We start from the raw sequence: 26,906 nt of genomic DNA, 5'->3' as shown, positions 1-26,906 counted from the left end.
CAATGGGTCCTTTTCATAAAAAAAAAAAAAAAACACTTGCTGGTTTTTACAGCTTTGCTTGTCGATCGAGAACACTCAGAGTTCAATTTAAGTGAAAATATCGCTTAGGGCCCGTCCGCGTATTACGATGTAGACAGAGGAGAAACCCGATGTTACAGAAGTTTACGAGAGTGCGTACTTTATCAGAGATAACGAGCTCTTGAAACAAAACCCTAAACGTTAATAAAGCTAGCCCGCGAGGTTAACGATAGGTGGGAACAAATTAAGGAATAACTTGTGGGGCTGTAGGTATGAGGCGAGGGTAAGGCGTTGCCCTGGGGCAACGTGGGGAAATCCAGGACAAGCGTCTTGTTTCCGACACTCTTCTTGGAAATGAGACTTTTCTTAAGTTTCTTATTTTACCTCTGAGGAAATGACTTACTCTTGTGTCATAACTAACGGCCCATGACGGAAACAAAAGCTAAAGCCCACGAATAAGCCTTGTAACTGAGAAGTGCACAAGCAGGAGTCCATGCTTGGGTGCAGTCTCTCTCTCTCTTTTTTTTCTTCTTAAGGTTGCAGCAAAGCCCTTTACTGTATAGTTTTCATGTTCTTTATGTAAACCTTTTATTATAGGAGCAGGTTACGGTGGTGATGACCTGTTGAACTGTACAACACTGTAGTCTAACCACTGCTTCTAACCGACACGACTTAAATAACGGTACCGCCTTATCTACACAGTACAATACCGAAACTATGCGGTCAAGTCAGGACCGTCAGCCGCCGGCTGGTAAATCCTGTTATACAAACTGAATGTTTACAGCGCGCTTTCTGTGCGGGTACACACAGACACTTCTAATCCATTTAAGCAAACTCTTCACTTTCAGATGGCGCGTGTTCGAAATCCTCCATGATTTTATTGCATACTCTGGAGACAGTCGTAGGGCGTGTGACAGATTTAAAATACAGGGGTGTAGGATCTTTTGTTCCTTTTTTCTCTTCTTTCCCTACTATCTTTCAATTTACAAGGGTGGCTGCCTTGGCGTGACATAGCCATAGTTGCTGGCTCGGCGTAAAACACTAGTTTCTCTCTCCCCCCCCCTCCTATTCCTTAAACTTACTCCAAATATTTACCGAGGCTGTAAATTACCTTACGTGTGTGCGTAAATGTATTTGCAGGCACGTTGACACATTAAGAGTCTGTTGTCGTTTTCCATGGTGAGGGTAAGCGAGCGGTTCAGGGAATGGAAATTGGATTCCATGTCGAGGCTGTAATTAAGCTTACGGGCAGGTCAAAGCCGATCACATTAGTCCCTTGCACCGCAACACGAGCGCATGTCCAACAGAGATTCGCGCCTCTGGCGGGTTCACAAGACAAGAGGTGATCAGCTTAGACAACCTGTAAGCTTAATTACAGCCTCGACATGAATTCTGGGGCTGGCCCGTCGCTTTTAAAATAAACTGTGTTGCCTATATTATGGGTATTTGAAATTGAGCTGGGCATATACTGTAAGAAACGGAACATAATTCCCTTCCCCTCAGTCTTTCACTCTCTGTATGAGCGTGGTTTTATGAGGCCACATGGATCGTGCAGCACTCCTACCAGTAATGGATGTAAAGTCCGGGGGTCTGTTCTTTCTTTGTCTCTCACTCGACGAACCGTGCACAGTGAATGTAGGCAAATAGAATTTCATTGTTTCTCGTGTGCTCGCTACCTCCATTCCAAAGCACCATCGCTTCAGTAGCGCTTTTTTACAAATCCAACGCCGTAGGTGGCGAGTCATCGACAGTTCCAGGCAAGACCCGCCGGGGTGACAGGCGAGAGCTCGTGAGTGGCTTGTCCACTGTTGTTAGGAACAAGGTACGAACCACATCGTGTTGTGTAACGGTCCGTGTGTGTGTCAACGTCAAGCGCCGACAGGTAGGGAAGAAGATATCCACAGTTGTGAGACAGCGGGGTGCTGCAGTATTAACCAGTGTCTGTCACGACACGGGTGAGATAATTGCAGGAGATTAGTACCCGGCATAAACTCACACACAGTAAAGACTAGGTTTGCACTGAAAATATGCCACGTCTCCTTCCACCCATTTCTCTGTCTCACACCCACACACATAACTCTTTTTAATATCTGTGTGTGCAAAGTAGAAAGGAAATGACGAGATTTTGTGCAGATGCTTGGAATACACTATACAACAAATATGTAGTTTGCAGGTCTGGTTATTATTGTTGTTTCGCTTTTCTTTCGCTTCTTTTTTATTCTCTTTCTGCTTCCCCTCTTACCTTCTACTTTTCTTCCACCTGCTTATATACAGCTTTCGTTCCCGCTCAGAAAAAAGATGTGCCCGATGATACATTAGTCTTTGCGCATTTTCTTTACTGATGGAGTCGTCGTTATGCGAGGTCATCACCAATGTTCCTTCCATGCAGTATTTTCTTGGTGATACAAATGTTGATGCGAACATTTCTGACATCCTAGTGAGCAGTGCACTTGTGATGTTATAATATAATTTGTAAAATCTGTTCACTTTCCGAAGTCTAGTTCGTATGTTTCGTTCCATTTGTCGGTTGACTTCTCCGTTGATTGTTCGGGCTGAGAGAAAACAGCAGGAAGTGACTTTCTGGTGTGGCTGCATGCCAGCTGGCAACAGGTTGATAGATATATATGTTTTTTTGAGCCCACAAACAGACGCAAATATTCCTGCCTGTGGCTGTAGACAGGTCGTCAAGGCCATTACTACTGTGAGTGGTCGTAAACTTTCAGCATGGTGACCTCTGGCATCACGTGGAGTCTCTCTCCAGGACCGAGCCCTCGGTGTGAGTGGTTGCAACGTCTCAGCGTGTGTGACCTGTCACCTACATGGAATGCAGGTTTTTGAGAAAAGAAAAACCAAACCCAACATAATACACCCGGAAGAAAGGGTGAGTAATACGAAACAAGACAACAACAACAGATCGCAAGTGCTCGTGTTGTCTGGTAAAAATAGCTTTCATTTAAATGAGGCATTCCAGGTTTGTGCTGTTTGTGGTAAAGCTTAGAGAGCGTCGATGAAATTCTTTTGAATGTGTAATTGTGTAAGTGCAAGAAGAAGGACTGGCCTCCTCCCCTTTTTTTTATTGTCAGATTTGCACTGAAACCGATAGAAAGTGTGTAAAGTGCGTAATCTCGTGTGCTGCTCTTTGCCAGAAATATCTTGTACTATCATTACCGCACTCCATCGTCATAATCATCGGCAGAGTCTTTGCCACCATCGTGTCTCTGTTTTGCTGTATCTCGTACAGTTTCCTAAATGCCCAGGTGATGTGCTTTTACCTAACACTTTCGACGGCCATCACGCCGACCGTTTCTAGCGAGGGGGGAATACATGTCTGTCTATTTTTGGGTTGGTTTTTTTTTTTGTGTGTGTGTCTCATATAGAGTACTCGATAAATACAGCATTGTCAAATTTAGCTTTGCGTAACATATATATTTAAGTTTCGAGCTACAGGTGGCATAGCACACACACACACAAATTAACAGTTTTCCGGAGCAAAAGAAAACGCGAACAAAACATATTCTACGATCTTCATGTATACGAAAGAAGTAATCCTGTAAAATATTGGTCAGGATCCGACAAACGATATATTTTTACAACAGTTAATGAAGCAAAATCACCTACAACTCCACTCCACCTCCGCCACACGTACACTACGTAACACTCATCGCCTTACTTTGATTTATTGCATTTATTGATTTATTTACAAGTCTGTCCTGCACCACTTGTCATTTGCTGCTGATTAGGGTGGAGGTTTGAGATGTAGGAAAATAAAGCTATTTTATAAATCATGGAGGGGCTGCAGTGCACATTGTTGAAGGATTGCTTAATTTCAAAGTGCGTTAAACGCGATGTATACCGTATTACAAGCTGGGCCTGATGGGCGTTGTTTATGTTAAAGACAAATCATCTGGTGGTACCCTGCCAGGCATGGTCATTAGAAGCTGATTTCATTACGAACCTGGCGGACATTCTTGATACTCATGCTGCTTTGTAAAGCAATTGTCCAAAATTATATTTCCTACAGTTACCATGGGCGGTCCGGTGGCTGGCTGCCTTGCCGCGATATTGCTTAGTTGCTGGCTCGTCGTAAAACACTAATTTCTCTCCTCCTCCCCCCTACAGTTACCGTTGATTTGGTGGTCACATAACTGCGTCAGCTGGTAGAAGAATGTAGTTGAGAACGAACTCTCTTCACCCTGGAGAAACTATTGAAATAATATTGAGGTCTCGGGAAACCTTGCATAAAATATTTAGATGCAGAGCTCACGGTACGTTAGGGCGATCGCTAAGTTGCTGACATAATAATCCTTATTTTCGACATTGTCATTTCAGCATTTGAAAGCCGTTTGTCACAACTGAAGCCAAAATGAAATCGGACAGCTTGGTCAACAGTTCGCGCAAAAGTAGCTTTCATTGTAAAGACCTGCCTTTTTATTTGTGCTTGTTGATGCACTGTCACCGTGAAATGACTTAGAAAATCATAATTCTTCATCGCTTAACTTATTAGATTCGTCCGTAGGTGAGCGCCAGGTGAGATAAGAAAAGATTTATTTTGTATTGTGATGACGATCCTTCACAGAGCTGCGATCGAGACAGGGTGCCACGATAATGCAGCAGACGGATCTGGCGAGGATCACTTTCTAGCTCGTGGACAGGACATGCACACAATGTTGATGTGCTCGCCGGTGGACAGCATTGTGTTGGTGTCTCATTATTCCCTCGTGGAATCTCTCAAAGACCCGCGGATTCACTTTCCTCTACCGCAGCTGTTCTCGATCGTCGCCTGCGTTCAGGCAATGAATTGTTCAAAGCACCATCTTCCCCCTTCAACCTTTTACCCACCGCTCTCCATTTCAGTCGTGATCGTCGATAAAGTAGTGTCTGTGCAGAAACAGATTTTGACTACAAGTGTAGGTTCATGTTCACGTGGTCTTTGTGAGGACCGGCGTGAAGGTGACGTCCTGTTGGGCCTTCTGACCATGTGTTGGATGGCTGTGTGGCCGGGTGGGAATGGTGCGAGGGCAGCGTGCCAACTAATACACGTCAGCAAGTCAAGGCCTCGGTCCATGCATCGGCCGAGCTTGGAACATTCCTCGCAGAGCACACAGCAGCTTATTTCCAGGTTCGAGTACCGTAAAGATTATGTGACATTTTTATTGGGGATGTAGGCGGACCCGCGCTGTTTCCTGTTCTTGATGCGAACTTGTTCTCTCGTGCGGTGATCCTCAGAAATGAGTTTGTGCTTTTTGTTGTTTGTTTTATTTGTTGTCTAAAAAGGGCAGGCTTTTTTCCAATTTAATGATAGCTCGTTATTACTGGCAGACAAAGCGCTTTTTAGGGTAGTTGTAGAGGAGTAACCTTCACATAAGTCACAGAAACGTTTAAGTGTGCTGCATGGTTGTCCTGAATTGTATCAGTGCTTGTCCCTGATGTCGTCCAAGGGTTTCTTTTTTTGTTTTTTGTTTTTTTACCTTAAATTGTTGTGGTAATACTAAACAGAGAAACTCTGCTCATTTGTAACTTAGTCTTATATAATCGCTGTGTTGAGTCATGGATGTTTTCTGTTATGTAGCAGTTAAGCGGATTTGTCTTTTAGGTACCATACTTAGTATTCAATAGTATGTGGAACAACACCGACGACAAGATTCATTTGCATCAGACGTTTGCTGCAATAACGGCGCTGATACTGCGTCATGTAAGAAAAAAAAGGCCAGAGGGAGCGGTTTGTGAGAGAGCTAGTTAAGACCACGGTTAATGGCAGAATTATTCATTTATTTCTGATGGATTAAGATGATGTTGAACAGTGCAGGTGGCAGGGATCGCCCTTGACGGACATTCTCTGTTGTCTGTAAGATGACTTTCAGTTGGTTGTTGAGTAGTACTCATTGCTCATTGAGCATTTATACAACGCTTTGATGACTTAAACGAGGCTCTCTTGGATGCTGAATTTTCGTATTTCATTCCATAACTCCTCGTGCCATCCTGTCAAATGCCTTTCTTTAAAGTCCGATCAACTTGTGTGAGAAATCTAGATATTTTTCTATCAGAGTGCGACAGCTGAAGATATGTACAGCCGTACTTCTTCTGGGACAAAGGCCAGTCTGTTCTTTTGTTAGCAGTTCCTCGCAAGCAGTGTTTACGTGATTTGTAATTACTTTCAGCATAACTTTGCTTGGGTCGTGGATTAAGCACTGTTTACTTTTTTTAATTTGTTGTTTTATGAGCCATTTTTTGTTTATCTAGATTCTTTAGCATAGAGAAGCAATGGGCTTTGTTATTGTTCCCCACTCGGCTCGAGCAGCTCAGCTGGTTGTTGTTATTGTTTGCTGTTGTGATGTTAGCGTCTGTTGTCGGTGGGGAATTTCACAGGTCGTTGCAATATCGGTTTATAGCAGCACTTTTTAGGCGAAGGGGATCATTGCTACCTTTGACGACTGTCTTAGAGTGTTCAATAGTGAAAAAACCATTTTGCTGTCGCCTCGCGCATTCCCTCCTTTATAGTTCGGTCTTGAAATTCAATCTAGTTCTGTTAAGCTGTCGTCATTCTTCTCCCGGATGTCACAGTTCACTGCTTTGTATTTGGAGCCTGTTTCGAGGTTGCTTTTCCTCTTTTTCTTTGAGGCCGTCATTTTATCAGGATATCATTTGCGACCTAAAGTTGTTTCCTTTACCTTTGTCGCTGTGAGCGGTCCGGTGGCGCAACGGTTAGCGCTGTTAGCGCCTGTTACCAATACAGTGAAGGTTGGCTGCCCTGAGTTCATTTCTCGTCTCGGGCACGCTGATCTTTCTCTGCACGTGACATATGTTTACAGGGCTGGCTGCTTGCCGTGATATAGCCTTAGCTGCTGACACGGCGTAAAATACCAATTCCCCCCCCCCCCCCCACCTTTGTCGCTGCCTTTCTGGGTATAGCTGCACAAAACTTAGGACTGTTCTCTGTTCAAACTCATAGGCCTCGATCGTTGGTTTCACCTTGGCTAAATTTATTTATTGTTGGCGATTTTGGCGTTCCAATCAACAAGTACGACTAGAATGTCCTTTCTGTGTTCTGCCTTTGGTCTTCGACTATTGCTGTCTCCTCAAATTGACCAATCCCAAAACTGTCCGCCGGTGTTGTTGTAGCTCGTTAGTGAGTTCTGTCAGCTGGCCTAGTGTAGTGTGTGGACGTTCCTTGTACCAGCAGAAGCTTCCTCTCTCACCTTTATTGGTGGTTGGGCTCCAGAAGCATACTTTTCGCTGTCCTCTACCTAAAACTGTCGGTGGGGCCTCATCTTCTTTCTAAGGGAGACAACTGAAATGCTTCAACCGATGGGTCGCCAGCACGTGGGCGTAAGGTATGGCCGGCACTTTCATCATGGAAATGGAACGCAGGTGTTCTAGACAACTCATTTATCAGAGCACACGGAAATGTAACTTATATCTTGTTTTACCCTCACGGGACGTGGGTGGATTCTAACCGGCCTTCCCGATTGGGCCTTGCCTTCTCGTATCCTATTCAGCTAGAAGAAAAGCTGTAGACCACTCGACCTTCAGGACAAAGTACAGGTAGAAAGTAAAAGTACTGGTAGAGTAAGGGTGGTTACGGTGGGACGTTTGCCTTTCTAGCACTCCCGTCTGGGTTACCCGCGCACTGCGTTCTTACGTTTCCTTGGCGTGAATTTGCACACCTTATCGGGGTATGCGTTTTTTTTCGTCCATTACACCATCCTGTTGACTGGTCGTGAGATCGAACGAGAGTCCACGCCCCGTTATATAGGGCGTCACAGCTGCCGTTATTAAAAAGTGCAGCAAGACCTTTTCATGTGTGAATGTGGGGTGGGTGGGTATGGTGGTGAAGGTGGCAGAGAACGTACATAGCGTACACTGGTCTCGGCTGATTTAAAACATGGATAGGAAGCCAACTCTTCGATCTCTGCCGTTTAAAGCACCTGCCGGCGTCCGGTGTCGCTAACATAAGCCGTGGAGTCCGTCGCGCTGAAAGGAAAATTCAATTTAGAGACCGGGCGTCTCCTTTGAGAAGACTGTCATTCGAGAACACAGTCCCTTTAATTTTGCAGTTTCTAGAGGGGAGGAGAAAATTGTCCCTACCTGGCTTAATAGGTCAGTCTTATTGATTGAACGGTTGCGGATCTTTTGAGCCTTAAGTGTTCTTTGGTCCTTCCGAATATACATATATAGAGGTAGTTTTACTACTGGGTCTTTCCATTTTTTGTGTTCATTATTTTTTTTTCCTATTTATTTCTATTACACTCCAAAAACGGTGCAAACGTTAACCAGCTTTAACCACCCTTTGTGTAACTGGCTAGAGGGCGACTATTTTTCATTTCTTTTCGTCTTTGCCTACAGTCACCTGTTCAGGTGTGCGGTTACGTCACTTGCTGTCTTCTGGATTATTTTCTGTGCTTGCTTTTTTTTCCCCCCCAATGGACCACTTCAGCCACCTAGCTTTGAGTCTAATGTCTCTTGTGCAATCGCTGCATGAATTTTCTCGACAGATGATGCAGTTGCTATGCCACTCGTCGTCGTGAGGGCTGGAACTGGAAGCCATGTGCTATGTAGTCTCACGTCATAACCGCCATTGAAACACGTGGAGTCTTGAGTTCGTGCGCACCATGACTCCTCCGTGTTTTTGGTTGTTTTTTGTTTGTTTATTTGTTTGTTTGTTTTTGTTGTTGTTGTTTTGCTAGCTCTTTCCTTCTACCATAATCATCTCAATTTATAGCGCGCAGGTGATAAATGCGACTTTTTGTTTCAAATTCTCGACGTCTTCACCTCATTCTCCACCTCAGCTTTTTTGACCGGACACCTATTGTCGAATACATGTACATGACAACTTTTGGCCACATTTAATATTTTGTCACATTTTTGACAACATGCGTCCGGCGTAGGACTTAAGGCAGAGTATCACCGGAAGACACAGTCACTCCATGTACTGGAAAGTATTTTTCGGTCAGCGTCCTGGCGAGCCGTTTGGAGTTTGGTTCCATACAAAGCTGTTTGTGGTTCGGGTGGGGGGTGGGGTAGCCGTTCACACTTTATCACACCTCTCTTCATCGTTGCTACTGCTCCCTGAGCGATCAGACGTGATCCTGCGAGAGGAGGAGTGTGACGATGCGAGTAAACCTAGCGTCATGAAAACTAGCTTAGTGTGAACGAGGCCGAGACACGTGCACGTATCCCGATAAAGTTCATTGTTCTCTGCCAAACCACAGCTATGTTAATGGGTTCCTTTCGACAAAATGCTGGTATTATATAGAGCTGATAGTGGGTGTAAAACGGTCTGGCAGGCACGACTAAGAAAATCCTCGATTTCTGTGTGAGCTGCACGCACGAGTGCAACCACATTCACACACACGTACACACGCGCACATTATTCTTACACTGCGGGTGTCGAAGTTTCCTATCTTCTACATCAGACACTTGTCTTTTTTAAGATTTAAAAACCTATGTGCGAGTTCATCCTGATCACGAGTCTCTCAGGTTTCACACAGGTGGTCTTCTGTCCATATTTGCTTCCTTCCGTGCAGGTTGGTTTAACTGGCGACGCGTCACAGCACGTGCGTCAGCAACCACAGCAGAAAGCTGAGCAGCGAGTACAACAGCTTGTGTCTCTTGTCTACTGCAGGATATGTCTATACCACTCACACACACACACACAGATCTTGTCATAGCTTGCTGGCTTGGCCTGACCAGTCACTCCCCTCCACTCAGCCCTCTCGTTCACCGCCAGCCCCGAGTAGTATCGAACTGTCATGGCCTTTTGGAACGTTCCGTCGAACAACAATAACCCCGACCTGCTCCGTGCGTTCGTAACCAGTTGGCCGGTGTGACAGGTGCGAGGACAGGAGCGCGGGGAGCAGCACACTCGCTGGGTCGTTGTGCGGCTTTCTGGAGTCGAGCTCTGGAGAAGTGAACAGCGACTACAGCCTTCTGTTCAAGAGTTCGCCAGTTTGCGTCTGAACGTTTTGGCAGCTAGGCGTTGCTCTTCCTTGGACTTTGTCAACAGCGACTTTCGATTAATTGGAGGGTTTTAGCAGAGACGTGTTTGTAATCGCATGAAATGTAATGTTTTAAAAAGGAAACGTTACTTTTTGTAATGGTATGCTGAAGAAGAAAGTGAACTTGTCTTCAGTGATTTGCAAAGACAATAGAATCTTACAAGTAGATTGAGGATATGGTGTGTCTTCATCTTTTCATAGTTTGCAGTGAAACTATAGAATGTCACAAACTAACGTTTTTAATGAAGCGTGACACGTAAGCGGTGTTTAGTGTCACGTGTGCCTTATACGGCGCGGGAAGCAGAAGACGTAACAGTGGTCGGTCTTGGACTTTGCTGTCGCTGACGAAATTCCCGAAGTTTAATCATATTTCCACGATTGTCACCACCGCACAGATCTCACCAGCTAACGTTGGCAGCGAGGTATAACAGTTCTGTGAAGACGGATGGTCTGTTCCAGAGGAGGTGGGCTTGTGGGAGAGCTGTCGTGTTTGCGCGTGCCGCCAGCCCTTATCATCTGTCATACTCTACACTGCACCTCGCCGGGCGGGAAGCGTCCTTGCCTTCAAGAGCAGCTGGACTTTGCAGGAGCGGCTGAGAGTAGAGATCGCACATCGCCATCTTGTCGTTGGTTTGCTGGAAGCATGTAACCTCTCCGTGTACCATCCACCTGTAGTCGTGTTTAGCGTTTATCGTCCACTGATTGCAACATTGTGCTACGTTGTCCAGACGCTTCTTCTGCCGCCGATTGTTCGTATGACAGTCTGGACTAACGACAGCCTAAAACAATTCAGAAGCTTAACTCGAGACTGAAAAGACCTTTGAAACTGTAAGATCAGAATAACTGTACTACTGGCTTGGTGAGGGGTGGGCTTCTGTTTTGTGCTTGGAATGGAGGATTCTGCCTGTGCATGTCCGTGACCAAAGAGAATGATCTGGATGTGATAGCGTAAACAAACGTCGTCTGTGTCTTTGCTCACAAACACTTCATTACTGACTCTCTCCTTTTTTGCGTCTTCTGCAGAGCTCAGCCAGGCATGGAGTCAACTGGACAAGACTCGGAAAGAGGTGAGGATTTTGTTTACTAGTTTTGTTTTCTAAATACATCACTTTTCTCATATGTAACTCTCTCTCCCCACTGGTTTTGTTCTTTCCATCCGTCCCCTTCCATTCCAGTCAGCCCTCTTTATGTGTGGTTTTTTTTTTTTTTCCTGTCTGTCCATTTTGTTATTTTGGCTGGTCGTTTTGACTTTATCTTTCCCCCTTAGCATCACCGCTTTTTTCAAGACTTCAATTAGAAGAACATGAATATTTCGTGCTATTTCCTTCGGTCTGCATGCTTGAATAGAGTTTCAAGCACTAGTCCTCTTTATGAGTGATTTTTTTTTTCTTTTAAAAGTGAACGGCCGTTATTGTTACATGTTATTTCGCTTCATTGCTGACCAGCCCTTACCTCCCTTGTTTTGCTGCTTTTGTTTTTCTTCCTCCCGACTGATTGCTTTCAGTGCCAGCAGTTCGATCACCTCCCCTCCGTCGCCCCCGCCTCTTGATTTCTCCGCGAGGAATTATTCTTAATGTTTTCTGTTGCATCAACCATGCTTCCCCATTTGGTTCTAGCGCACCTGACTGCCTCCAGGCATTTTGTCTCCCTGTGAACTATTCAGCTTGAGCAAGCATGCATAGCCTGACCGCGCATGCGTGAGCGCCTTTTATCCTCTGGCTTGTCGAGTGCGGTGCACGTGCAGCCAACAAAGGCCGAGGGCTTCATCGTCCCTTTGCTGTTTGTATAATGAAAATAATATTTTGAATTTTGCCTGCATGCCTTTTTTTAGACTGGTTGGGGATTTTAGTAATTCGTATACTGTCACTTTTTTCTTGATGATAGAGAAATATTGTCCCTGCAATTTAACGTAATGCAGAAAGAGGATTAATGCCTTGCCAGAAATCAAATTTATGTTTATGTATTACTTTTTTTCTTAATCTTCGCCATGCGCACGCGACCTCGCTCGCTCACTTACTCATTTACGTTCCTCACGGTTGGGTAGGTAGGGAAACTATAATAAAATCATTATGCATTTGGGTTTGTCAAATTTCCAAACATTTTAGAAGGGATATTGTGTTATGACAGCAATGCCGTCAGGACATGTGAGAATGTTACTGTGTGATGTATGTGGTATCTGATGTTATGGATAAAAATATCCCCTGGGCCTCTAGTCAATAAAATACAAAATGGAGCGAAGTAACAGGCTGCAGTGCTTCTGTCTGCTGACAGCGTGACACTATCCGGCGCACAGTTCCTTGCAGGCATTTCTGCTCGTGTTACATTGTTCTTGAGGTAGGGAGCACCAAGGGAAAAAAGCATGCTTTCGGTGTCGGTCAACAACCTGAAGTGGTTTCCGGAAATGTGAACGGTGGAAGGCAAGTACCTTTGCACGATGCCAGTCATCTCCCGCCGTCTTTGCCTTTCGTGTTTCGAGTTGGTTTTCTCCGCATGATGTACGTTGAAGCATGTTGTCGAAGCATGCTACGCCCTGCTGTTTCTAGGTTTCCGCTGGAGGTAGCTCTGCTTTCCATAGTTGTCTTTTTTCCTCCCTTCTTTTTCTTTGATGTCATTGCATCTTCCTTATAGTAGGGTACTACAGTGGGGGTCCACTGGCTAGGGTTTTGGTTATCAGCTGTCCCTGCTTTCATTCTCCCGTCTCTGTTCTCATGCGGCCCCTTGGGAAAATTAATTGCCCGCCCCTGCACTAGAGATTGGCGCTGCACTTTGATGAGGACACGATTGACAGTACCGACATATATTTTCGAGGATGTGAACTTGTTTGGCAGATAGTTGCGTATGGTCGTCATGTAAAAAAAAAACCAACACAATTATATATGATGAGATGAGGAAGAGAGAGACGCTCAGAGTCCGGCTGCGTTTCAGCCAGAAGAGAGGTCCAGTTCTTTGTTTCGCGCAAACCTTGCGGGCTGTGCAGGGGATCGCATGTAATTCCTAACCTCAGCTTAGACGACAAGAGGGACAAAAAAGAAGCTTAATCAGGATTCTCAATTATTTTAGCAGTAGATTGTCTATTAAGAAGATGTGGCGAGGAATCTGGGGTAAACTACAGCCTGTAGTTTGCATGGGAGCACTGACCTGTTTGCAGACCTCGGCAGTTCAAAGTTAACAGAGATGCCTGTTACATTTTGACCCCGTGTCAGGAGCATGCTGATCGTTGCCAGCGTGTCTGGTCCGTGAGCTTGCTGTCTCTCTCTCTTTTAGGAGGTGGATGGAGGGATGTAGCAGAGGTAAGGTCATCAGGGCCTTGACGCGCTGTAGAAGTGCAAGAGCGATTGCTGCCATGCTTGTAGATCTTGTGCCAAACGCAAGTCGCCCAGGTAGGTCCTATGCCAATCGCGTTTTGTCCAGGTAGGTCCCATGTTCGTGACCTATCGTCCCGGCTAGGTCCCAGGCCAATCGTATATCGTCCCATGCCAATTTCTTGTCGTCCAAGTAGCTTTCCTGCCAATCCGCTTGTCGTTGATGAAGATGGATCCTCTACCCGGTCAAGATTACACGAGGCCAGTGTGCTAACCCTTCTGGTTCTCAGAAACGGCGCTGTAGCTGGATGTCTTCGTCGGTATGTGGACAGGGAACAGCTAGTCCTGGCAGCTACATGAAAGACAGACCCGGGGAGTTCAGTTAGGGGAAAAGTGAAGCGAGGGAGGGTACCATAACACCCTTCCTTGCCCCCCCCCCCCCACCTTGTTAGTACAGTCTGTATGCTTCGCGAAACCGAAGTCCATTTCTCTTCTTCATATTTGATTACAGGCATGCTGCGAGTAGAACTATAATACTCTTTTTGTGTTTTGTGTGTATGTGACTCTTCGTGGCTGAATTCACCCCGGGTGCAATAAGCGCATATTGACGGTCTCTATCCTAGTTGGATATATTGGGATTTTTTTTTTTTTTTTTTGTAGAGCGCTTTCTTCTTGTGAAGGTTGAAAGAGTGAAGACGCAATGTTGGATAGTTACCTAAAGGAAAAGGAAAGACGAGGTTCTGTTATGAGCGTCTGCCGTTGCGAGCAGTCGAAATGCAGTGTCAGGGCGACGAAAGACCTTTTGCTTGTTTATCGTCTTGCTTTTTTGAGACCAGAGTTCTATAGTGTACTGCCTGCTGCTATATATGTACATAAACCGGTTGATCCGGAGAGCTGTATGGTGGACGTAGGACGTAGGTCAGAGCATGATACCGGCAACAGATCTGAATAAACCGGAACAAGAAGAGACGTAAAGACGTTTGTGGGGTGAGTCCAATGGAGATGATAGCTTGAATAACAGCACGGACTTTAGTTCGGACGTTGGTTTAAGGTAGAGAAGGACAGGATCTCAAAGAAAGGAAAAGCAATGGTACCCGAGAGTAGACACAGAAGACGTCTGGGCGGAAGGTCATGACTTGTTTTGAATAAAAATGCCGAGGTTCCAGCCTAAGGTCAAAACGGTCGGTCTGTCACAACCCCTGCCCACTCCCACCCTCAACCCATAGCAGAGGTCGGGTCTTCATTTAGTGGTGTATCAGCTGGTCCCACCTTGCTGTAACTTTAAGAGCGTCCAGGCCAAGCAGTCAGCCATCTTGCCCGACTAAGAACTCTTGGCGTTAACGAGTGCGTGCTGAATTTTGGCAGTGCTCGAACTTTCGGTGCTGTCCGTGCATGATGATCGTCCTTTTCATCCAAAATCCACGTGAGGTGATATTAGTAGTTTGTGCAGCACCATCTGAGACCACGAAGACGATTGTCGTTTCTTCCCGATACACAAACTCGTTGTACACGAAAAAAATTGGCGTTGTACGCCGAGTCAACGTTTGAGTTCAAATCGCGGCAATGCTACACAAGCTGCACATCTAGTCAAAGTTGAAATGAGCTAAAAGCTTCATTAATAATAAACTCACGCATTCGGCTAACGGATTGTTATTGTTATTTATAAATATTAAAGATCTGTTAGCCGCAGACAAAAGTCCGCAACTCAGTGGAGACGTGTTAGCGACTTACTGCGAACGGCACCGCAAGGGCAGACAGCAAACGGACACCTGATGGGACACTACTGTGAAGCTGTACAGTTTCCATGGGAATACGTCGACAGGCGATGGAAAAGCGAGAAGAGTACACACTATATTTAGCCTTATAGATACCTGTATGGGGATCGATGTTCTATGAATAGTTCGTTAGGTTTTTTTTAAAATTGTTTATCAGGGAAAGCTGCGAGCACAACAGTGACCGACGGTACACGGGGGAACTAACCCAGAGAATGTAGCGGGTGGCGAACCTCGTCTCACCACAAACCTGCTCGACCGGTCCCCGCTGAACTTTAAAGCGAAAGGGTCGCTAGATCGAGACATCAAATTAATGTTTGCACAATGTAGTGTGTGGCTAAGAAGCTTTGTTTATTTCTTACATATCTGCCCTTGTCAGTGCACGTAGACTGCCTGTTTCCAGGGTAACAGCCTTGTGCCATTAAGTTCAGAAGCTTCGAGCACTCATCTGCTCATATCCATAGACGCTAATTGTGTAACCCGAGCTTTTTCACTTGGTTGACACTATTAATATACTGGTCTCTGCATCAGGGAGTTTCATTTAGGACGGCGGATGCCATGAAGAGGAAGAAAATGTAGAAAAGTGGGGACCGATAGTAGGGAACGCGCAGACAGAATTAATTACTGGACGATAGGTGAACTGGGGCCAGTGACTGGAGAGGGCAGAAAACTGTGCTAGAAAGCACAAAAATAGAGATTAAAGCATTAAAAGAAGAATAAAGCAGTTAAGGTACTAGAAATGAAGTTTTGTTATCTTTTACGAGTATACTTGTGTTTTCAGCCATGTTTTCTCAATCTTTAACCTTTTTTTTAAATTATGAGCTCTGATACTAACAGTGATGGCTCGTTAATGCTGTTCTTAGCCCTAATTCCTAGGAATCCTTCCAACGGGGCTTGAAAGCTTGATCTGTCCTCTCGCTGCATGGCTGTCTTTCTGTCCATGCACTTTGACCCCATCTCCCTGTTGCCTCTCCTTTCCCTTCTCCCAATCCCTTAACCTCTATCTGTTAGGGTGTATTGAAATGGTGGTGTGAAAGGGTGGATCTGTCACACACACACACACTGATGTGTTGAAGAGACGGTGGTTGACCGAGCTTGTCCTCAGTTATTGGTTCATGGCGCAAACAGTTGTACGAGAAGATTCTTCGGTTCGCGTGCGTGACCCGCCGAGGTCAATCCATTCTTGTCGCGCAGCAAGCAAGCGAAGTCTGTTTGATGGAAGGCGTCAGGCTGTATAAACGTTAACAAATAAATAATAAAACAGCGCATGCTGACAGATTTTTGATAATACTTGTGCCTTGCTTTTTAAGGTCTGCCGTATCGTGCTGCACAGCAAGAGGACATTCTCTTGTGCAAACAAAACAAATCGCCTTTCGCTAATTGTAGTAAGTTAGCTTTGCTCTTCTTGTTTTATGTTCACTGGTCTGCGGTTGATGGCTGCCATCGTTTTATTCCTGACAGCAGCCAGACGCGTCAACATTGATCTCTTCTGTTTCAAGTGTACACTCTTATAGGTTATTTAAAATAAAAAGAAGGAAGGAAGGACATGAGTATACAGAAATAAACGCTGAATTCAATTGTAAGTCTGGCTGTTTACACATTTATTTGATTGACACACCAGTGAACTCTACGACCGGACAGTACAAAACATTTAAAAATAGAAACAAAATACAATTGCAGTAATGAACGTTCTGTCTGTAGAAATCAAAATTTGCGTTATGGGTTGTAATTAATTTAGCCAATTCTGAGTGTTCGACTCCAGTCATCATATGGTAAACAAATGTGTTTCGTTTCCCAGATTTCCTCCAAGCTCGGTCACCAGTACGTTGCCTTGGGTTCACATCTCGTACTGGGAAGGCCGTTCTTTCTCTTCTTGTGGCATCTGTTTACAAATGTAAACTGCTCGACCTTGATAAAGTCTTAGTAGAGCGCCAGCTAAGATACGATCTATTGATGTTAACATTCTGTCCCGAGGGGAAGAATCAGCTTGCTGTCGACTGCCTTTTCCGCGTCACGCTGAATGGCAACGAGATTCGCGCAGAGATTTGTGGCGACGATGGTTAAATTAAATTTTGGTGTTTAGAGAAGAAATGCTGTTGTTGTTGGTTTGTTTCCTATGTTGTCAGGTTTTTGTAGTACCGTAAATTTCGGTCTACTGAGTACACCTGTATATAAGCCGCAGCCACAAATTTTTTTAAAAAAAATCTCTTTTTCACCAATAAGCCGCAAATATTTACAACTTGAAGCCTGCATCGTAGGCAGTTCGTCTCGTTTTGGGCATGATGAGGGTGTGTGCTTCGGAAGCTGAAATGAATGTTTCAATTTTATGCGGTTTTGATTTAAAATGTGAAAAGTTAATAATGTAACAGCGTTAATGGTTAACACTCAACATGGAGCTCAACGAAAAATTAATGGCAATCTGAAAAATCGCAAAAAAACCAACCTCATCGCTGTTTAAGCCGCAGAGTTTAAAGATAGAGAAAAAAAAAAAAGTTGCGGCGTTTAGTCGGAAATTTACGGTAATTTTACATGGGAGATTTTGCGAGGTCGTGCGCACTTGTCCCGCAGGACGATAACAATCAACGGAAAGAAATGTTCAGCATCAGATTTGTCTCAGTTTTCAGTCGGTTAAAGAGAGACGGGAAGAGGGGAAGCTGGCAGCGAGAAAAAAAAAAAATAAAAAAACCGGCGAGCTGCATAGCGAACGTGGAGAAAAAGTTGTCAAAAATAACCCTTCTCATTTTGTTTGTTGTTGTATTAGATGCTAGGCGTGTTTTTTTTGTTTTTGTTTTTTTTTTTTGTTGGTTTTTTTGTTGGTTTTTTTTCGTTTTTTTTCAAATTTCTCGCCCCTTTAAATTTTAGTTGAATGGCTATCGGAGTCGAAAAGGCTATATAAGCCAGTGTATTTTTCCCCGCCGCAAACTTGTTTTGTAAGGAGGTGTTTGCCCATTAGCGTGTGTTTTGTCGGTATTATAGACGAAGGACACGCTTGAAGACAGTTGGCAGGCACTCGGGTGCATGGGTATTTCGCCTTCATGAAAAGATTGTTGACAGAAAAGGGGCCTCTTCAACACTCTCTCGCCGACGGCAAAAAAAAAAATTCTTCGTCCATTAGCATTCAAACTCCGGCTGGTTGAACCAGTGTAACCCCACCCGTAACTGCGCACCTTAAAAAGCCTGGAGAAGAGGTGGAGGTTGATAGGGGTGCAGTAGACAGGAGGAATTGTCCAGGAGCTGTCACGCTTTAAAGGCAAACCCGTCTGCAGCATTATATTTGCAGAGGAGACGGTTGAGTTCATTAAAATGGTATTAATTCCCTCTAAGACTGTGGGATTATGTTTGCGTTACGAGCTACAAGCTTGAGCACTCTCCGTCTGCGTTTTGAAAAAAATTATTTATTTCTAAAAAATGTAGCGTGACATTGGCGAGCTGAGTAAACAATTCTGAACTTGCAAGTATATGTTTAAAGCCCTCATTTGGGTTGCGGCCTTCACTGACGCCGTAAATAGGATTTAATGTCCAGCTGCTCGTAGGCTTTTTATTTTGGGGAAGAAATCATTGCAAATTCGCTATGCATTACGGTGGCATCTTTTTGTTCTGTTAGCTGCCTGGCAACTTTGAGCTTAATTGCATGTAGGGACGTGGGTCATGCTTCACCTCCTTACGTGCACGCGGAGAAAACAGGATGGAAAGAGGGGAATAGTACGTGCGCTGCCGTCTCACGTGACTAATTACGTCTTCTGCAATGTCGCCATGGAAAGCAGCGCCATTTTGACCTCTGGTGCTGAAGCTGTTTATTTTATTTTATTATTTTTTTTTTTTAATATTATGTTGTCCAAAGGGAAAGCTTTACCTGTAATTGCGAGGATTTCATGTTTTGAAGCTGAGTGCTTCATCAAATGTGATTGCAGGATTTTTCATGTTTTCATTGCTTAGAGCTGGGGTGGGCAATTAATTTTCCTAAGGGGCCGCATGATAAATTGGGATGGTTTTAGAGGCCGGACTAATATAGTTAACTCAGTTTTACCCAATACTGTATATATATATATACTGGCGGGCGGGCCAGCGGGCGGGCGGACGGGTGGGCGGGCCGGTCAGAGACAGGAGGCGGGCCGGATCTGGCCTGCGGGCCGGCCTTTGCCCAGGTCTGGCTTAGAGGGAGAGCACCGAGTACTTCATCGCGGCATAAGAGTTTGTTGGTGAGGTGGTAGTAGTGGAGGTGAGGGAGTAGAAGGTAGCCAGTGGGTGCGTTTGGTTTATTTATTATTGTTTTTTTAGAATTGTTCTCGACTGAACAGGATGTGAAAATCCTTTCGTAGCTTGCGCTCGCCATCGACAATTGTCTAGACATGAAGACATTTTTTCCGGTAGCAGTGGGGTTGATGACGATAATGGAGTGGGCTGTTGGCTGTCTTGTAATGGCATTTCTTAGCCCCATTAGTATGTGTTTTATTTGAGGCTAAAGCGCTAAGTAATCCATTGACATCTTGACTACAAGATTACTGTCACTTGAATTTTGACCGATGCACTTATAAACAAATTATTTTTTTATTTACTTAGGGGGTGGGGCAGTGGAACTTTGGAAAAACCCAGGGCCTTTCTTAGCCCCGTTTCCTGAGGTTGTTCGCGGCAGGAGAGAGGGGATGATAAGGCTAAGGGTGAGAGCCCACGTCAGGGCAGTTGGTGACCTAACGGTGTTACGTCTGCTAGGAGAAGGAAACTGTGTCAGTTATGTAGAGATTCACATTCCTAAATTGCCGTCTGCTATCTGGACGGCTGATGTCCACTGTGAAGACCTTCCTGAGTTAACACTGCTCGCACTTTACACCAGAGCACAGAACTCAATCTCCAGGCACGCGCACGGTAGGAGGCTAAGCCTGTTATAATGAATTCTGGATGGGACTTTTTTGTGTCTCTCCTCCGCCTCCTTCACATTCTCTCACAGGCATTTTTACCTACGCTTTTTTTTCCTAACCATCCATCTCCCGATCACACTACAGTTTTATCGTTCATTTCTTCTGTCTACTTTTTATCCTGTCTTCTTTTTCCATAATGTTTTTCTTTTAGTGTATCTCTTTTCTCTGTAGGCTTAATTTGCGTTTGCCGTGTAAGGCCACCCGTGTTGGGGTTAGATGGAATCCTGGAGATTGAGGTCTCCTGGCCTATCATACCAACACACCTCTTTGACCCAGACTTCTAGACTGGAGGTTGGTGTGGCCCACACCAGTCAATCGGCTGGTCGTGCATTGCCATAGCTTTGCTAGAAGTCTCACCCCTTGTTGGTTGGGAGCAGAAGGAACGAAATAAACTCCTTTCATTATGGCAAAATAAACAAAAAACAAAACACACTCACTCTTGGGAAACGTATACGTGGGGATGAGTCTTCGAGATACTGTGAGAGTGAATGTTGAGGCCTGGCCCCACTTTCTTATAGTGGACGGAGCTGAGCCGGCCAAGCCGTTCTCGTCCCTCTGTACTTCTGCTATCGTTAAGGGTTTCGAAAAACATTTCTTCTACTGGAATTTCTTCAGGCAACCTTTACCATGCCATTCGTACCATGGAGCAAAAACTATTATCACTCCGGGTAGCACCTCACCAGAGTCGATACTCAGCAGGTAGAGTCTCTCCCTCTACTGCCAGCTCCTCCTTGTACTCTTCCTGTTCCAGAGATCCGTCTCTATCTTACAGCCTTTAAAAAAGGGGGACACTAGTGACCTCATCTTTCTCCATCGTTTTCAGGAACTTCTTTCTTACTATCCTGGATTCTGTTCTATCTTTACAGATGGCTCCAAAGTCCCTAACGGTGGTCCTGTAGCTGAGCCAATCAGTTCCGTCCTTCCATATAGAGAGGGGAGGAGTGTGTCTGTGTGAAAGACTTTCTCCTCGCTAATCATGCGAGCTGATGATCAGTCATCCGCATGGACGGACACACGACGTTCGCAGCTGCAAACCCAACGACGCCTGACGCCTGGCACTGTGGGGTAGTAGAAGGGGTGTCCTGATAATTATGGCCACCCACATCACTAACCGCATAAATGATGAACGACCTGGCTCGTGTTCTTGTTTTTAGTTTTCCCGCGGAATCGATGCACACGTGTTAATGTCAGGAATGTCGCGCGGCGTTTTCTTGTGGCCAATAATTCAGCCAGTGGTGTCCAGACCTGGTGTCCTCACGTTTAGAAAATACTGCCGAGTGTCCGTGTTGAAAAGTGTGGTTTGTTTGTGAAGATTCGTTTTAGAGAATGGCACGCGATACAGTGTAGAAGATTTGGGTTAATCTCTGGAGGGCGACTTGGAGCTGACACCGCTCAGTCGACCACTCGCTCACTAAACCTTTATATATCTCGTACTTTCTCCATCCTACTCGTCCTCGTTCGCAAGGAGCAAAAACTCGTCACTCACAGTTCGGCCGAACTGATAAAAAGCTCAGCGGCTGTACGCGTGGAAACTCGACTGTACAAGATGTAGGGCTGCTGTTGGTCTTTATTTGTCATTGTCAGGGCCTGAGGTCAGCGCGGTGCCAGCGCAAAATCCACATGAGCGATCGGATTAATTCAGTTTTGATCTCATGTGCCACAGAGGGTTCCAGAAAGGTCAGAGAGTACGGATGGTTTCCAATTGAACGTGCTCCTCCCCGCATGCAGACTCATATTTCTCCTCTATCATTATCTCTTCTCATCTACCTTTTCCTTGTTTTGTTTTTTAGTATTATTATTCATCTGTGGTTGATAAAGGTCAGAAGCTTGACCCATTGAGTACTCCATACGTAGCTGTCAGTTCTGTGTTGGCGGGCGATCCTTCAAAGTCTTGCCCAGAGCTTCGCTTTCTCTGACCAGATCGTGTTCAGAAATTGCTAATGTGATATTAAAGAGTCAGGTTTGTTTGTCAGGATCGTGTTCAGAGAGTAGTTCATGATACAGTGTTGAAGAGTCAGGTTTGTCTGTCGGGATCGTATTCAGAGAGTAGCATATGATACAGTATTGAAGAGCCTGCTTTGTTAGCATGACTGTGTCCAGACACGCATTCTCAGCTCAATTTTTGTAGCTGGCTGGCTGGCTGGCTGAGTGGTGGTTTTGATAATTAATGTCAGTAAAATTTAGCATACCGAGGGCTTAGACAGTTCTTGATGCCGGCTTGCCTGCGAGGAGATGTGTGCTTAAGACTCAGAAAAACAGTTTGATGGCAAGGGTCTGCGCGCAGAATCATTTCCGGTTCATCTGAAACAGCTTTAGCGGTGCTTGTTAGAACACTGGAACCTTGATGGCTGAAACATTTGTAAGCTGGAAATGCTGTTGTGTTTGTAGGCAGGAACATCTGACCTAGCGATAGTGCTTTTGCGTGCAGGGAGGAGGTGGAGGTCAGTGCAGGTGCCCACAGCTCGTTGTGAAAGACCCAACAACCATTGAACAGGCCTTGGAGAGAGCGCTCGCGTTTTGCTTGGTCATACAGATGTTTAGTTGTTGGTTGGTTGTTTGTTTTTGTTTTGTTTGTGATTTTGTTTTTGTTGTTGTTGTTTTTGTTTTGTTTTTTTTTTGCGGGGGGTTGGTTTTTGCTTTGTTTTGTTTTTTTTCGAGCCTTGTGAACTTGACGTGACCTCTGCTCTGTGTGCGTGTTTTTTCTTGGTCATAGAGATTTTTATTAGTTGGTTGGGTTTTTTTTTTGTTTTTTGTTTTTTTTTTTTTTTGAGTGGGGGTTGGTTGGTTTTGTTTGTTATTTTTTTCGAGCTTGTGGACCTAACGTGACCTCTGCCCTGTGTGCCTGTTAGTGAAAAGTGACGTGAAAGTGATCCATCCCCAAAGCAATCTTCTACGTTACGGTCTGTTGATTTTCGTGGCAGAGGATAGCGACTGCTCAGCATCGGCGATTCCCAAATGACTGGACACTTGGAAACAGGAAAGCAGTTTTTTTTTTTAAATTTCGACAAATGTAAATTTAAGAAAAAGGAATCATGTAGTGTGATCCCTCCAAGCACAGTTAGTACGACTTTATCCATTGGTCAACTGTTTAGGTTTTTCTGCACATTTCTTGTTCCTCCTTTAAAGGCGGGTTCTTCCTGTGGTGGAAGAGATTGAGTCTTCGTGGGCTACATGCTCGCGAGCTCAGCACTACCACTAGGTGGCTCGCGCTCCGCCCACATTATTTCCGCTATGTTAGTCCGCTTAGCTCCCCTTCCCCCACCATCCCCCCACACACGCTGCTTTCCCTTTCTCGTCACGTTGGCTTGATTTTTATCGCACAAATCATTTTGTTCGCGCCTCTCTCTCGACTTGCCGTACGTCCGGAATCGTCACGAGACCCTCAGCCTGACAGACGACAGTCGACTGACGTTTACACCCGGGGTGTAAATACTCATTTCGCCAGTCGACGTGTTGCAGAATGCCAGGCTTGTTTCAAACAATCCCACTTACTACTTAACCTTACTAGTAATTATCAGATCCAAGACCTTACCTCCCCTACAACCCATCTCACACTGATACACACCGCTCAGACTCCTCTTGTGGCGAGTAAGAAAAAGGGAAGAAAATTGTTAATGTGAGTTTGTGTGAATGACTTTGTACTTGTGTCCACAGCTGAGACGCATGGAGCACCGTGTGGGCGACTTGGGTGAAGGGGTGCCGACGACCAACCACTCGGCTTATCTGCGTCCAACAGGGACTGTCGTCTGCACTACCTCAGAGGTGGAGAGGTCGCAGTCTGAACATTCCTTACCACTCAACGCCCGCCGTGAACCTCTTGCCAGAGTATGTGCTTATATTGCGACAAGCAATTCTCCCTTCAGTTCTTTCCTTTCCTTCAACTCACACACACCTTTCCACTTCAACTGCAATCAGGATTTAAAATGTTATTTTGTCCCCGTGAAGCTGTTACGTCCTTACTCGTAGTATTTGTTAATTAATTAATAGTTCTTATTTCGTATGACAGTTATTATTTCTCAGTTGCACTTATTTCCTAGTGATATTTTGAGGAAATTGGTGGGTGTGACGGATTGTCTCAGGCAGAGGCTCACTTGTCATCCAGACTCTTCCCGCAAAGTCGATGCCTTAGATGGGGAAATGTTTTGCCGAGATGGTGACGTTATGCACAAATCTTTCAGTATGGTAGATCATTATTTAAAAGAATACGAAAAAAAAAGTCTTCTGTGTTTGTGGGCTTCCATGTTCTACGCAGTTTAGTACCTGTAATCCATACACTGCTCACAGTTCAGGGAAAAGCTATGTGTATCCCAGCTTTACCCCGCCCTGTCCTCCTGCCTGCCTGTCTAGTGTGGTGATTAGTCAAGGAGTGAAAGTGTGTTGATGTTTACGTTCAGCGGTAAAGAATCGATCGGGCAGCGAAATGATTTGCCTTTAATGGAAAGGTCATTCGTAAGGTAGCATTTCTATAAACCCCTTGTTAAGAGTAGCGACGGCTGCTTGGCTATGTGGGGGGACCTGCCCTGCGCTGCGTGTCCCGCAGGCTGGGGAAGGGGATCACCTACACTCCTACAACAGACACTGGTAGTACAGTCTGCATGCCATGTTGTCTGGCCCCGGCAGTAGGGACGCGTGCGTGCGCGTGTGTGGTCGTTTGTCGAGGCGGCGGAGTGTGAAAAGGGGAACCCTGACTATTGAACCGTGTCGGGGGACGTATAATAGTAGTGTGGCACATTAGGCCTCGATCTCGGCACCTTCAAGAAAAACTCATCAAGCGTTTTCCACCTCTCTCTCTCTCACACACACACGGTTGTGTGTTTTACCTGGACGGTCGCAGGTCTTATCAATGCAAAATCCCTTTCTCGGTTCTTGCGACGATCCTGAATCAGTTGTAGACTGCAGCCAACGAATGGCTGCCTCGTGCACACACATACACACGTGTACGCGCTAAATACCAAACCATTATTGTTACATGAAACCCGTGTTTAACACATTGTGTTGATTGGGCACAGCCACTTCCTTCAGTCTAGTCTGTTGAAGAAGACTTTTTCTTTATACTAGATGAGTTTTCTTCAACTTACAATTTTCCTATCACTCAAATTAATTATTCCGTTTGTTGTGAGGGTTTTTTTGTTTGTTTGTTTGTTTTTTTGCCTCGTGATTTTAAAAAGAATTTAGCTAGAACCAGGGAACAATTTGACGCAGCTGTTAGTGAACACACGTGCGATGGAGTGTGTGTGTGTTACCAAACACCACAAGACAAGGTCTCGATGAAATGATCTGCCGATGAAAGGTTAGAACACGTTCGGCCTGCTTCAGATTAGCTGGCGACGCACAGTCACACGCCATGTGTGAGTCAAAGAAGAACAGATGTGAACTAGCGGGAAGGTCTGGTACGTTGTCTGGCGCTGGCGGTCTCACGAGTTCAGATGTCCGCCTGAGCACGTGCATTTTCTGCGCATGCGTGGACGCGACTAATGCACGTTACGGAACCTCGTGACTTCCGTATAGAGAAAATTCTAAGTCCCAGATTAATGATAATCTTTGAAGGACGTGCGCACATTTCGCAGGATTTTAAATGTCTGTCAATCTTCACAGTATGTATACAGAATGTTTATTTGTATCACAGCGCTTTGAGCTGCAGCTTATGTGGGAGAAATGGTATTTACAATCCATCATTTTACTTATTATTGTTTGTGTGTGAATCACACCTGCGCTTGCCCCCAGTTTGCATGCCCACCAAGCACACCCCCAACCCTGTGGTGGCCGGAACGCGAGCACGGCCCGATCACAAACGTCAACGGTGTTTGAATGTCTGCCTGCTTGTGTTCGGTGGCCTCATAGTCGAGGCACTGGTGCAGCTTATCCCTTGGCAGGCTGCCATCGGCGCTCGGGGACTGTCGGGACGTTTGGTGGCTGGTGTGTCGCACCATTGTGGCGGAATCCAGAGGCTCAGCAGCGGTGTTTGCGGCGCCGCCCGCCTCGTGCCCTTTGCAGCGCAGATCTGTCCTAGCAGAGCGTTTGTCTTAGTGTCGTCGTTGTTCTCTTACAAAGAAACGATAACAAGGGTGAGTTTTATGTGCGTGCAGTCCGTGAAAAGGTTGGCAGCTCGCGGGTCCCTGCCAGTGCAGGTGACCAGGCGACGGGCGGGCCGTACGCGGGGCTGTTGACGCTCCACTCCACGGCGGAGGTGACCAGCGGCAAAAGCCGCAGACGAGAACCGTTCTGACGTGGAGAAGAGCGTACATGCTTTACGTTCTGACCAGGTGTCTGGCCTTGTGATCTTACCTGACAAGCGTTAGTAAGGGTCAGAGGAAACGGAACGGCTGGAACTGTTATATGCGGGGCCAGTGGTGGACAATCAAGAATCAGACGTCACCACTACGAAGTGTATTTGAAGACTTCAGTCAGTGACCGGTTTCATTACTGAAAGTTATATATATATAACTGGTTTGGATGTTTCTTTGGCACCGACTTCCGTTCGTGCACCTGTTTGCATTGAGAGCCCAAATATTCGCAGCCCTGGAGGATCACTGGAAAAGCTCGTGGTGCTTGTTGCGAGGATGTGATCATCGGCGTCCGTAGACTGCTGGCTTGATCAGCGATTAAAGGTGAGTCATTAGCAGCCGGGGGAAGGGGTATTGTGATTGGGTGGGTAGGGGACAAACAGGTAAAGTATTCATGTCACCGTCACTTGTCGCGATCGCACTCATACTTTCGCAGCTCATGACGTTATCTCCACCGCAGCTGTTTGTATGGGAAATAAAGGATGATGGCAGGTGGAACCGATGCTGTTTTGTTTTCGCTTAAAATTTCAGGCGGCAGAACTTGTTTATCTACGGATGCATCTAAAATAGTTTTCTTGGGAAAGCCGTGTTTTGTTGTGGAATAACCATCTCGTGGGTG

At 45.4% G+C, this 26,906-nt stretch overlaps 1 protein-coding gene across 2 annotated transcripts in view; it reads left to right on the top strand.

The window, feature by feature from the left end:
- LOC112574895 overlaps positions 1-26,906 on the top strand; it is a 41,436-nt gene that overhangs the window by 8,511 nt on the left and 6,019 nt on the right. The window contains exons 3-4 of one of the 2 annotated variants that reach the window (XM_025256257.1): positions 11,037-11,080; positions 23,658-23,828. In XM_025256257.1, coding sequence (XP_025112042.1) covers positions 11,037-11,080; positions 23,658-23,828 — 215 coding nt within the window. Of the gene's footprint in view, positions 1-11,036; positions 11,081-16,885; positions 18,188-23,657; positions 23,829-26,906 lie in introns of those variants that run through there. The other variant, XM_025256258.1, reaches the window with a different exon arrangement.

This window comes from Pomacea canaliculata, linkage group LG11, assembly GCF_003073045.1.
Source record: "Pomacea canaliculata isolate SZHN2017 linkage group LG11, ASM307304v1, whole genome shotgun sequence".
Lineage (NCBI taxonomy): Eukaryota > Metazoa > Mollusca > Gastropoda > Architaenioglossa > Ampullariidae > Pomacea > Pomacea canaliculata.
Note: the sequence above shows the minus strand (reverse complement) of the source record. Positions and strands in the feature narration are given on the sequence as shown.